Source organism: Colius striatus, chromosome 2, assembly GCF_028858725.1.
Source record: "Colius striatus isolate bColStr4 chromosome 2, bColStr4.1.hap1, whole genome shotgun sequence".
NCBI classification, from domain to species: domain Eukaryota; kingdom Metazoa; phylum Chordata; class Aves; order Coliiformes; family Coliidae; genus Colius; species Colius striatus.
In genome coordinates, this window is record NC_084760.1 from 55,902,756 (window position 1) to 55,915,362 (window position 12,607).

Sequence of the window (12,607 nt, forward strand, 5' to 3'; positions counted from 1 at the left end):
ATAACAATTATGTAAGCAATATTTTTCCAACAACTTAAAGAAATCTTTTTGGACTTCCTTCTAAATAACAAAAAACCATAAACTCAGAATGAACTGTGATTAGCATGGAAAAAAATGTATCACCCCAACCTAATTTTCACTAACCTAGATTTTGGAAATTGCTGAAATATTTTTATATGACTTTGAATAAAAATTCAGCCTGAGGCAAAAAGATGAGCATGAAGAATTTCATCCTCAATGATTGTAATATGGTAAATTTATAAATAATCTAAAAATGGAAAATTTTAAGGTAATTTCACAATCATTCCAAACTTAATAAGAAAATTATTATCTATTTCACATAAAATTAAAACCAAGAAGCACAGCATAAATAACAATTTTTTCCAAATTTTCAATCATCTAGCAGTATATTTGGTTTGTATTAAGTTGAAGACATAGTAAAGGGGGATGTGATAGTTTTTCTTCATTAAATGATTGAGACAGAGACATTCCCCATCCCAAAAAAGCAAGTGCAAAAAGAGGAAATGTAATAAGAAGACACTAATTCCATACCTAAGGGAAGTAAAAATAGTTTCCAGCTAAGTAAGGTCTACTGCTTAATATAAAGCTAGGTGATGAGTACAGTAAGCATGAAGCAGAGATCTCTTGCTTCAGCTAAGTGCTTGTTTACATAGAAACACTCAAGAAAGTTAAGATAAATGAGCTAATACAATGAAGTTAGAGTGCATTAGTCAGAAAGCATTAAATCTTTGTGTAGATGCTTTTATTCAGAGGTAAGGTAAATTTAGATGGCTATAACTTAATTCTTTTTGATGAAACATTCAAAAAAACCCCCCAAAACTAAAGCAAAACAAAAAAAACCCCACAACCAAAAACAAACAACCAAAAAAAACCCCAACAAAAAATTCCAAATGAAAGGGCTTGATCTGGAGAGAGGCACAGGGCACAATGTCCATATCAATCTAAGGAAATCCCAGCAATTAATGAGGCTCATTACAAACCACCTCAGTTACCTGTGAAGGGGGAAGTGTCTTGCCTCTGAACCTACCCAGTTACAACAGGGTTAGACAACCCCTATGTCAAACATAAATAGGCCATTTAACTTGCTAAATTTGTCAGCTCATGTGGATTTCTAGTATACAGTGGATTTATGTGGTCCAGCTCTATGACCCTATTTGGCTGTCTCAACTACCTTGTCTTCCATATTAAATTCTGGAAATATGTTAATTTTGTATTTATAATCTCACACATCCATATGCTAAGACATAGACAGCTTTATTCTGTGATGTTTAATATTTACATTATCATTATGGCCCTAATAACAAGTCAATAGAGACAGGAGTGAAAGATAAATGGTAGGCATAGTAAATGAGGTATTTGAAGGGCCTGCAATCTATTTGTCGAATCAGAATGAATTCAGAGAATTTCTGAAAAAAAAAACCCCAGAGAGGTTAGCATTAATTCAGACACACACCAGTATCTGTCCTAAAATCACAACAACTTCATTTAAGGCTGTGTCCTGGTAGCATGTCTGAGGTAGTGTTTTCATCATCTTGTTGCCTTCTTCCATCTTTCACTCCAAAAGCAATGTATTAATGAAGTGCATTTATGAGAAGACACACTAGATCAACCTTTTCCCATTCCTTCTCAATGCCTGTTCTAATAAGATATAATTCCCAGTAATGCAGGGCAATTCATTTCACTGTTAATATCAGTTTTCCATAAGAATCAGAAATGATCAGTCCATTTGGATTATCATTGGACATTCCACTACACAGAAGTTGTGTACTTTTATCTCAATGTATATTATTATTGCTCTTCCCTGCTGCCAAAATATTACATGTTTACTTCTTACTCACTGCTAGGAATAGCAATTATAGCATTCTGTATGTCACAAACTGATAGACTCAAAAAACAGCTGCCCCAGGCTGAGATAGCCACATCCCTCAACCTCTCCCCTTTGGGCAACTACCCCAGCCATGATCATTGCAGTGTCCCCACACTGAACTCACCCCAGGATTGCTTTCCTGAACTGAGAGGCTAAGAGCTGTATAAAATATCTAGATGTGGTCTCATAAAAGCTGAGTACAGGGGAAAAAACAATTCTTTAATTCATATTTTGGTCCAGTTTCTTAAATATGAGGATCAAACGCCACTGCCTTGTAAATCTTGGGCTTGGATTCAGGAGGTTTGCATATTCAAAAACATACTTATAGGTTTTTTAAAAACTCTGGTGTCCCTACATTTTTAAAGGGAGGATTAAATATTGTTTAGGGTATTTACTTCTATTAAAACCATAAATTTTACCTCTAGATTTTTTCCAATTGAAAACAATTAAAGATTGTATTTGCAGATGCTTCCTAGAGGTACTTTAGAAGATAAAACTCCCTAAAGATATATGCCTTTATCATGCTTTAGCTTGAGATCAGACAATATTTTGTAATTGTTCCTCATATGTACAGAATACATTTTAGAGACTAAATATGAAAATGAAAAATAAGAAAAAAATTGTCCTCTGCCTCAATAAATGATTTTAGAATTAAAGACTGCAGTATCAGACATATGCATTAAGGGCATTAACTAATAACACCCGAATGCTTTTTTTCTGGCATATCTTAGAGCTTCTATGCAATCATTTCTGCAGTGTTAATGTTCTTCTATGTAAAGTAATCCACTTCTGTATAGATGAAATGGTAGAGAAGAGGTGATTTTGGTCAAGGCTGCAACTTTTGTCTTTTTAGAATTCTATGCTTAGAGGGACCTTTACTGGGATTCCTCACTAATGGATCTGTATTCATTATTGCCTGGCTAGCCCACTGGTACCCTAAAAAACTCATTTTCATATGAGAAGATATATTAAGTAGTTGGGAAGCAGTTCTGGGCACTCCAGATGACCCTGATTAGCACAGATCTCGAAAGCTGGCACTAGAGGTGTAAAATACTATAAAAACATATAAAGAATATATACAGAAACTAATATAACTGTGTGAGGGAGGTCATACTCTATTTTTAATAAGCTTCCTTCTTACTTCCTCCTGCCATTACTAATCACAGCTCTGGTTCACCAGAGATGTTAATCAAATTTTATGTGGCCCAACCTTTACAGAGAAGGCTTTTTTAGGCAAAAAATCTGCATATACCCCAGGAAACTTTTTTGTGTACATCACTTCTGAAAACCAGACCAGTTTGTGTCTGTGGATTTTTGGAAAGTACCAAAAAACAGTCAGAAAAATAATGGGTTCTTAAAAGTAAAGTTTTTCTTATCTCTGATAGACACCTGGCTCACTGTTAACTACAACTTCCTAACTTGGATGGCACCCACTAGCCGATAAATTTGGTTTCTTCCTTATTCAACACACTTCACACCTTTTGCACCAGAGGAACTTCATCTGCACTCTACTTTCTTGTATCTTTGCTACAAAAAAAAAAAAGATTTCTGGATAAGTCTGGGCAGAAGAATCTTATTATGAATGTGCATTTACAATGTAGCCACACAAACATAAATTGACAGTATTTGTTAATGCTAAGGTATATAATGACTTTTTGATCATTTACAGACTGTGACAACTGATCTTTGAATGTTTCTATAATATAACATTGGTGACCAAACAGTAGTAACAAATGTAGTTAACAAACACACTATATATTGCATATATATTTTTAGGTAAACAGACAAAAAAAAACAAACATACCCTTTAGTGGTGTTCGTTTTTCATGTCTCTCCTCTTTCTCTTTATGAATTTCTGAAAACAATGTAATGCAGAGTTGTCAATATTAAAATAAACACAAAAACAAAAAACCCACAAAAATAACAGATGCATTCTCATAATAAAAAATAACTTTCAAATATTACAGCAAAGCTATGGCTTTATCATCTTCATATTCAGAATTATATACAAGTTGTATATTATATACATACACAGAAGAAAATACATGAACAAAAATTCTAATTTTAAGTGATAACTTTAATAAAAATTATGTTTTTAATTGAGCAAAACATCTACTTTTAAAGTCAAGAAATAGGTTTGCTGATCTGTAACAGCTGTACAGTAAACTATGTTGTCATGACTCAGAAAAAAATGGTTTTACTAAACATTTTTCTGTATGTATCGTGAGTTATTTACCAGGATTAATATTTTATGTTTTCCAAATTACCTTTGGAAGAAAAAAATGGTCTTTTACCTTTTCTACATTTTTTAACCTCACATGTTGAATTGGTAACTCCAATACACAATAAGAGCTAAACTCAATACTCTATACAAATTACAGAGATAAAGTCAGGCATTGTTGTCTTGGAGAATGACCCATTTTAATCATACTGTGTAACAAAGAACTGCCTTGTTAGAAGAGAAAGTGGTACAGTATTTATCTGCCCTTGCTATGCTTTATCTTTCAAACAACATTCCTCACCTCTGACATTGATACTGTTATATATCTCTGTAACTGATTTTTTCCCATTGTTCTTATTGTGATAAAATAGAAAATGTAAAGTATTGAATTTGAGAAAAAGAAAACCAGAATTAAGTCAAGCTTACATAGCATTGTTTCATATGGTGCTAGAAATTAAAAGGTCATTTCTTATTATAGATACATAATAAAGTCACAGAGACTATACATGAGTGTCAGGTATATGGCACTGTGCACATATTTCACAGAATCACAGGACTGAGTGATCAATGGCACAGAGTTGAGTTGGAGGTCTGTGGGCAGTGGGATTCCACAGGGATCTGTTCTAGGGTCAGTCTTGTTCAGCATCTTCATCAACGAGTTGGATGAGGGGACAGAGTGTACCCTCAGCAATTTGGCTGATGGCACCAAACTGGAAGGACTGGTTGATTCCTCAAAAGACTGTGTTCCTCAAAAGATATTCAGTGGGATATCGACCGGCTTGAGAGTTGGGCAGAGAGGAACCTCCTGAGGTTCAACAAGGACAAGTGCAGAGTCCTGCAACTGAGAAGGAACAACTCCCTGCACCAGTACAGGCTGGGGATTGGCCTGCTGGAGAGGAGCTCTGCAGAGAGAGACCAGGGAGTGCTGGCTGATAATAAACTAAACATGAGCCAGCAATGTGCCCTCATGGCAAAGGAAGACGATGGCATTCTGAGATACATCAAGAAGAGTGTGGTCAGCAGGTTGAGGTAGTTCTACTTTGCCCTGGTGAGGCCTTATCTGGAGTACTGTGTCCAGTTCTGGGCTCCCCAGCTCAAGAAGGGCAGACAACTTCTGGATGATCATGGGGCTGGAGCATCTTACATATGAGAAAAGGCTGTAGGAACTGGGGCTGTTTAGTCTAGAGAAGAGGAGACTGAGGAGGGTTCTAATTAATAAGTATTTAAATGATGAATTGCAGGAGGTTGGGACATCCCTTTTTTCTATTGTATCTAGCAACAGGACAAGGGGTAATGGGATGGAGCTGGAACACAAAAAGTTCCATTTAAACATAAGAAAAAGCTATTTCACTATAAGGATGACGGAGCAGTGGCATAGGCTGCCCGAGGAGTTTGTGGAGTCTCCTTCCTTGGAGGTCTTCAAGACCTGCCTGGACATGTTTCTATGAGACTTGATCTAGATTGACCTGGTTATGCAGGGGAGTTGGACTAGATGATCTCTAAAGGTCCCTTCCAACCCCTATCATTTTATGATTTTATGATCTCAGAATCTTAAGGGTTGGAAGGGACTTGGAAAGATCATCTAGGACTACCTAGAGTAGGTCACATATTTCCTGCAGTAGGAAAATGGTATAAAACAGTGGATCAAATTAGTCTTTGATAAAAACACATGCACATCTCACTAGACTTTATGGGAGATGCCTCTCTGTGTTTTAGGATTAGATTTGGTCTGCAGAGTCTAAATAATAACACTTTCCTCCAAATTAATCCAACCGAAAAAAAGTTATGCACATTACGTCTCAACCCTAAGGAGCTATTGAAGACAACTGAAATCTTCCACTTATACCCTTAATTATCTGCTCAGGTTGTACATACAGGATGCACATTGCCAAAGAGATCCAGTAGGAAATGGCATTTTCCCTTCTCAAGACTGATCTTTCCATAGGTCCTTGAAAATAAATACAGAATGTTTTAATTGGTTAGTAACTGTTGTCTGAATTAATAATTGCATCTGGTTTGCAAGAAATATAACTATTCTATGGCATCAGCCTATGTTACCTTCAGATAGAGAGGACATTTTTTCATCAATACATAGGGTAAAAAAAGACCAAAATACCTATCAATATTATCCACTAAGGTATGATATCATATCTCATTATACACTATTATTAAGCTAAAAGGAGTTTTCATTCAGTTTTTATGTTTTTCTTTGAATCCTGGCTGTGTGCTTTTTTTATAGTTTTATAAACCTCAAAGTTTGTTATTAGGAAGAAATCATAACATATATATTTACTGTATTTCACTCGAACCTGGATTATTTTTCTTTCTGCAACTACATGAGGAATTTTTTTTTATTGGCTGAGAGAACCCAGTTGCTGGATTTTCCCACTTTTCCCACCTATTCTGCTTAAAAGGGAGGCATAAGCTTATTTAGGTAGCATAAGTGGTACAAATGCCACAAGATAAGAATAGCTAGAGCATTGCTTCCTAATTCTGAGCACATCTGAGTGGTTCTCCATGCTGCTGTTCCAGAATGCCTCCAAACCCCGAAAGAAATCTGAGTCACTTCTCTGCATTGCAACATACAGTGGAGACACATCTTTCTCAGCTCAAGAGGTCAACCTACACAGAGATGAATATGGCCCAGTAAGTGATAAATCACATTCCTCAGGCAGAGTCATCTACACAGGTGCATACTCCTTGCTTGCTCTAAGATGTCCCATCTCTGCTGGGTTCCCATCACCTATTATGTGTCTCACTACAGAAAATAGGCCTCTTTTTCTTGAAAAAATAAGTATAAACCTCTTCTATATATTAAAAAAAAATCAAACCACAAACCAAAAAAACCCTCAAAACTCAGCAAAAGCAGCTTTTAAAATTACTGTGTGTTTAGGGATTTTTTTTACTGCTAGTTTGACTGCAAAATATATATGGAGCAATGACTGTAGATCTAGTCATCTAAATCAGCCTCATATTGTTAGTAGTGAAGCTCACCTTTCACGAGTGCTTCAGTAGGGTACCCAGAGAGGTACTTTATAGAAAGCTGCACTGAAAAATCTCATCTAACTTGCTGCTACAATGAGGATACTGCACATCACAAAAAAAATCCTACAGAAATTCACTGAAATTAAGTACATCTTCAGAATACACAACTTTGTGCATGTACATTTTTATATATTGCAAAGTGTGCCATCATTAAGATCTCTTCACAGGCTTCCCATTATATTTTGGAAAGTCATAAAAAATTGCAGCCTGTAACACATCAATTCCAATACATTAAAATATAAATTTTACCAGCACAAAAACCTACTGCAATATAGGCTGATCTTGATCAATATAAAAGACAAAAAACAATGACTCTAAGTCCAAAATATTTTAGATAAAGAAATGCATTAGATTATTCAAGATTTTTTTTTATTATTATTTGGAGTTTTGTTACTCTCTGCTTCATCTTTTATGACAAATAGCTTTAATTTTCTACTTATCACTTCATATCTTATTGCTGAGTTGACAAAGTGGCTATAATATCATAGAAGAGTTACATGGTCAGTTTAAAGCATGTAATTTATCTCTATCAATGTGACACAATGTGTTAATAAATCCTAACTATTATGAATTCATGTTTAGAAAAATGACAGAATCAAGCAGCAGCAAGGATAATCTTTGTAACCACAGCAACCATCCTGATTCTTTATGAGATGACAGCACAGTTTATTAAATTATTGTAAAGGAGTACGTATTTTAAAAGCTGTATTTCATTGTTTGTTTTCTTCAGTTATCAAGCAGACATGAAAAATTATCTTTCCCCTTGTGTTTCTTGAGTTTTGAATGGATAAGTACTTTGTTTCCTTAAATATGGATACTGCTTGACAGCAACTTTTTAAGATCTTGGATCTGGTGCAGATATATAGAACATGCAGGGTGATTATTTTAAATAACTCCAAGAAGGGAAGTTAGTAGTCTCCTCACTGACCATTTCAAGATGCTGAAAGAAAATATATTCAACTATCTTGTTAGTAGGATGATATATCTATGTCCTGTTGACCCAAAGCAGGCCCTCACAATCAGCTGAGGATCAGCATTGCAGGCAAATTTACTGAAAATCCCTGCTGAACATGCAGTTTGGACACTAGCTTTCCCCAATCTCACCCAGCTAATTTTCTATGTCTAATGACAGCCTGGCACTGTCTGCACAGTGAAAAGCCCCAGCTTCAGAAAGATCAGTGTTGGAGAAAGAGAAAATTACAGTCCCCTGAGTCCCCTGAATCTGTGTGAGCTAGTGATTTAGAACTGTGGCATTTTACATCAGCATGAACAAAGAGCACAGGTCCTCATGGTAGGACATGAAGAGATTCTCCTGGTTCCTGAAACAGAGTTAGTTCCCTTCTTCATCTGCTCTTGTGTTTCCAATTTTGATATTTTGTTATTTCCATTTTTTAACATAGTGAAATATATAGCATCATTCTTAACTGCTTTAAAGGTATCATAGTGACAGCACCAACAGCCCTCAGCACACATGAGCTTTTAGGTATCACATGGAGTTATAACGCAATATAATAATCAATCTCTCAAACACAGGAGTTTAAACTTTAAGAGGGCTACATTTCTTCCCTTAGTGGGAAAGTACAGCCTTGATTTTTGCTTTCTTAGGGGATGAAGTGGTGAATAGCAATCTAACATTGCTAAAACAGCTTCTAGATCTCACCTTTTGATGAGTTTCTGTCTTATGGATGAAATACATCTTAAGAAAAAAACCAAACCAACAACTAAAAAGTGTTAATTATATGAAAGGCAAAGTAAGAAAAAAGAGATTATTGTCCCCATCTGAAACACAAGAATGTTTTACTCAATGTAACCCATAAAGTCAGGAAAAAAACTGGGAATTTAACTCTGATTCCTGGCATTCAATATCATCCTCTCATGCTTAAAGCCATCCTGCTTCTACTGACATACTGCAGTAAGGATGGAATGTGGATTTCTTTTATCTGATGTTTTAAGGATATAATCAAACATATGGAATTTCACTTGAAATGATAATACATTGTTCTTTCTAAGCATGTTGTGTCAGTTGGTCATCTTTCTCATGATCTCTTACATGTAACACAATACATAACTTCAAGGCTTTGATATTCTTTCTCTCACAAATATCTAAGCATGAGAAGGAAAATTAGTCCAATTCAGAGTCCTGGTGAGCCAGAGGTTAATAATTTACTTTTCAGCTTTAAAAGTCTTACAGCTATTGCCAGCAATTTAATAGGGCTATATCCTTGCTAGTTTATCAAGGCTAATTGGTAGCAGGCAGCTGATTATCCTGAAGAGTTGGTGGAAAGAGATACTGAGGGCAAGAGTGAGTGGTATTAAGAGCTTTAAAAGATGAGAGGGATGTCATTTTGACTATGTTTCTAGATGCTGTCTGTATGAAGAATTGTAGTCAACTCTCTTGCTGCTGGTATCCTCAGGAGAAATTTGCAATTGTGCAGCTGATGTCTATTTTTAATCTAGATAGTACCAGGTGGTGAGGGTGACAGTTATCCTTATGGGGCTAGGAGGAGACTAAAGGAAGTTGTGCATTAGAGCAACTTCCAGCTAACTACTAATCCATCATGTAGCTGTACTCTAGAGGAAAAAAACCTTCAAGTTTTGCACCAGAAGAAAACACAAGATAAAAACAACAGGAATTATTTAATTGAGGAATTTAAGGTGGTATATTGTACCTATATCCAGGAATCAAAAAGAGTGTAACAGAAGGCTTTAGATACAAGCATTCAGCAATAGAAAGTCTGAGTGACACATATGACTACTTTAGATGACTTCCCTACTAGCTTGCCAGTAGCATAGTTTTATCCCCAGTGTTTTCTTATATCTTGCTCTGCTCTGAGGAATCATAGCACTTCAAGTTAGGGTACAGAACAACTTTTCCTGAAGTCAAGTGTTGTAAGATCTTTCTTGAAAATATGACAGGAGATGAATTGCCTCTTACTGCTGAAAATGCCAAATGGTTTGTGTTCACCCAGTATGTGAGATACCAGGACACAGTGCCCGTAAGTATGGTTTCAGAATCGTTTATCCATCTCTTTGGAAATGACAACTACAATTTAGAGTGCAAATGAAGGTTACTTTCTTCTTTTCTTTTTCTCTTTTATATTTTGCAGAATTATATAGCGTTTGTTTCTTTTTCTGTATGATTATTTTTGACAGAGGTCACAGAAGACTGTTTGTCGTTCTTACTGATGAAAACTCTCTGCTTTGGTATTATATTTGCTCCTTCACCTTACTTGCTTTTATTCCTCTAACTCATACTTTGAGATCACTAAACAGCTGTCAGAGGTACAGAGAACATGATCCTCAAATGTTTCTGGACAATTTACCTATCTTGAGTAGCAAATAAGCAAACAAGTAGCCTTTATGTTCCTCCAAGACTAGAGGGATTTAACATGGCTTTTCAAATATATGCTAAGCCTTTATAAAGCCACAATAGGATGAAAAAAAAAATAGACTAGATTCCAGTTCAACAGATATTCAATTATTTCCATATTGTTGCAGTTTCATTGGTCTATAATAGAAATTCACTTTACTTAACCTGCTGACATCTTCATCATCATACTGAGGAGTGCTTTGATTTCAAGATGTTTTATCTCATATTTTTACAAGACTATAGTGAATAAATGAATTAAGAGGAAGATGTTTTCAGAACAATGCATGTTATTTTCATAACAGCAAAACATCCCAGCCACCTGTGTAAAGTTTTATTATAAACCACTTTCACACACTCCAACTTTCTAAATTGAATTAATTCCACTCCTTTTTTTCTCTTTATAGTAGACAACTATACATGTACACATTTTTCCGTATTGCTATTTGATTGAGCAGTCATTTTGCTGTAGAATGATATAGCTTTAGCAATTAAGAGTGAATAGAAGTTCATAATTATATTACTATGTAAGATAACTATGTGATACAGCTATGATGAGAGGGAAAGTTGATAGAAGTCCCCAAGGCTTCAGTATTAGCTATAAACATGGGAGCTGTTACATATCTCTTGTAAGATTTATTTTTTTGAGATAGATCTAAAAGTTGTACTACATCCTCCACCAAGGATGAAAACTTCAGTTTACTAAGGCAAATGGAACTTGACACAATACATAACCATTTTTTCCCCTTCTTTCTATAGCTTAATTGATTTTTTTTTTTTTGTTAGCAGCGAACGTCTTTGAAGGTTTCCATTTGCAGCAGAAATATAATATCTTAACAGAAAGGTTTTTCAGGGAAGGAGGGTAGTTGCAATTATCTTTGAATAATTACCTTGTAAGCAACACTGGCATGCTTCAGGAAGACTATAGGCAACCTGAGGAATGTGGAGGAATTTTAATGATTGGGCTTTGGAAAGAATCTTCAACCCTAAACATTTTTTTTAGATAAGAGTAATAGTTATTCCAAAGATAGAAATATATTAAGACTTTTTTTCATTCCCAGATTGCAGTTCTGTACCTTGGTTCTTAATCATAAAAGGAATTCTAATTGGACTTTGATTTAAAAGATCCACAAAACCAAAACCACCCAAAAATCCCTAACTCAAATGAATCAGAAAGAGAGCTATGTGATCAAAACCAGGCTTTTCTTTCTGTGGAAAGTAAAATTGTCATGACATGTTTCTCTAGGGATTCCAGCATGAAAAGATGTTATTGGAGTGGTTTTAAATTATGTTTTTCATAATCAATTTTATCAGATTCTGCATTTAATTAAACGCAATTTTATGCAGAAATATGCAGACAAAACTTGTAGACATCTAAGTAGAGCAAAATTATATGTACAGTAATACATAAAATCTCAAATCTTGATTAACATCGAAGAAATCTTTTCCCATCTGAATCACAGAATTACAGAATCACAGAAAAGTAGGGTTGGAAGGGACCTCTATAAGATCATCCAGTCCAATCCCCCTGCTTCAGATCACGCAGGAACATGTCTAGGTAGATTTTGGAAACCTCCAGAGAAGGAGAATCCACAACCTCCCTGGGCAGCCTGTGTATTCATTAGGGTTGCTGTGATTTTCAAAGAAATCAAAAGATTAGCCACAGTTCCTCTACTCAGGATTGAAAATGACAGCTCTTCAGATCCTACCTTAATTTATTAGTTAATCTGTAAACATATATTCCTATAAATTCAGTCACTTCTAGATCTCTTTTTTAGGAGTCTGGCATGTAGAACAGAGGTACTGTTTCTGTGGGTCATGAACATTGAGCTGTACTTGCTACATCCTCTCCTTGGCCCAGCAGTAGCTGTGTGGGGATCTGAGTTCAATCAGAAACATGCAGGACCCTCAATTTTGTTGCTGTGGATTTAACTGAGTTTTGGAAGACTCTCTGACTTCCCATATCAGGCATTACTCTGTCTCAGGGATGGCAGGCTCCCAGACAGAGAAACATCTGTCTAAATCTCCCCTCCTCTGTTGGAGTGAGAAACTTCCCAGGGCTTCATTACTAGGACACAAATGAAGA

The 12,607-nt window shown here is 35.6% G+C and overlaps 1 protein-coding gene across 1 annotated transcript in view; it reads right to left on the reverse strand.

The window, feature by feature from the left end:
- TRDN (triadin) overlaps positions 1–12,607 on the reverse strand; it is a 231,466-nt gene that overhangs the window by 161,400 nt on the left and 57,459 nt on the right. The window contains 1 exon segment of the mRNA XM_061989612.1: positions 3,693–3,743. Within this exon segment, the coding sequence (XP_061845596.1) occupies positions 3,693–3,743 (51 nt within the window).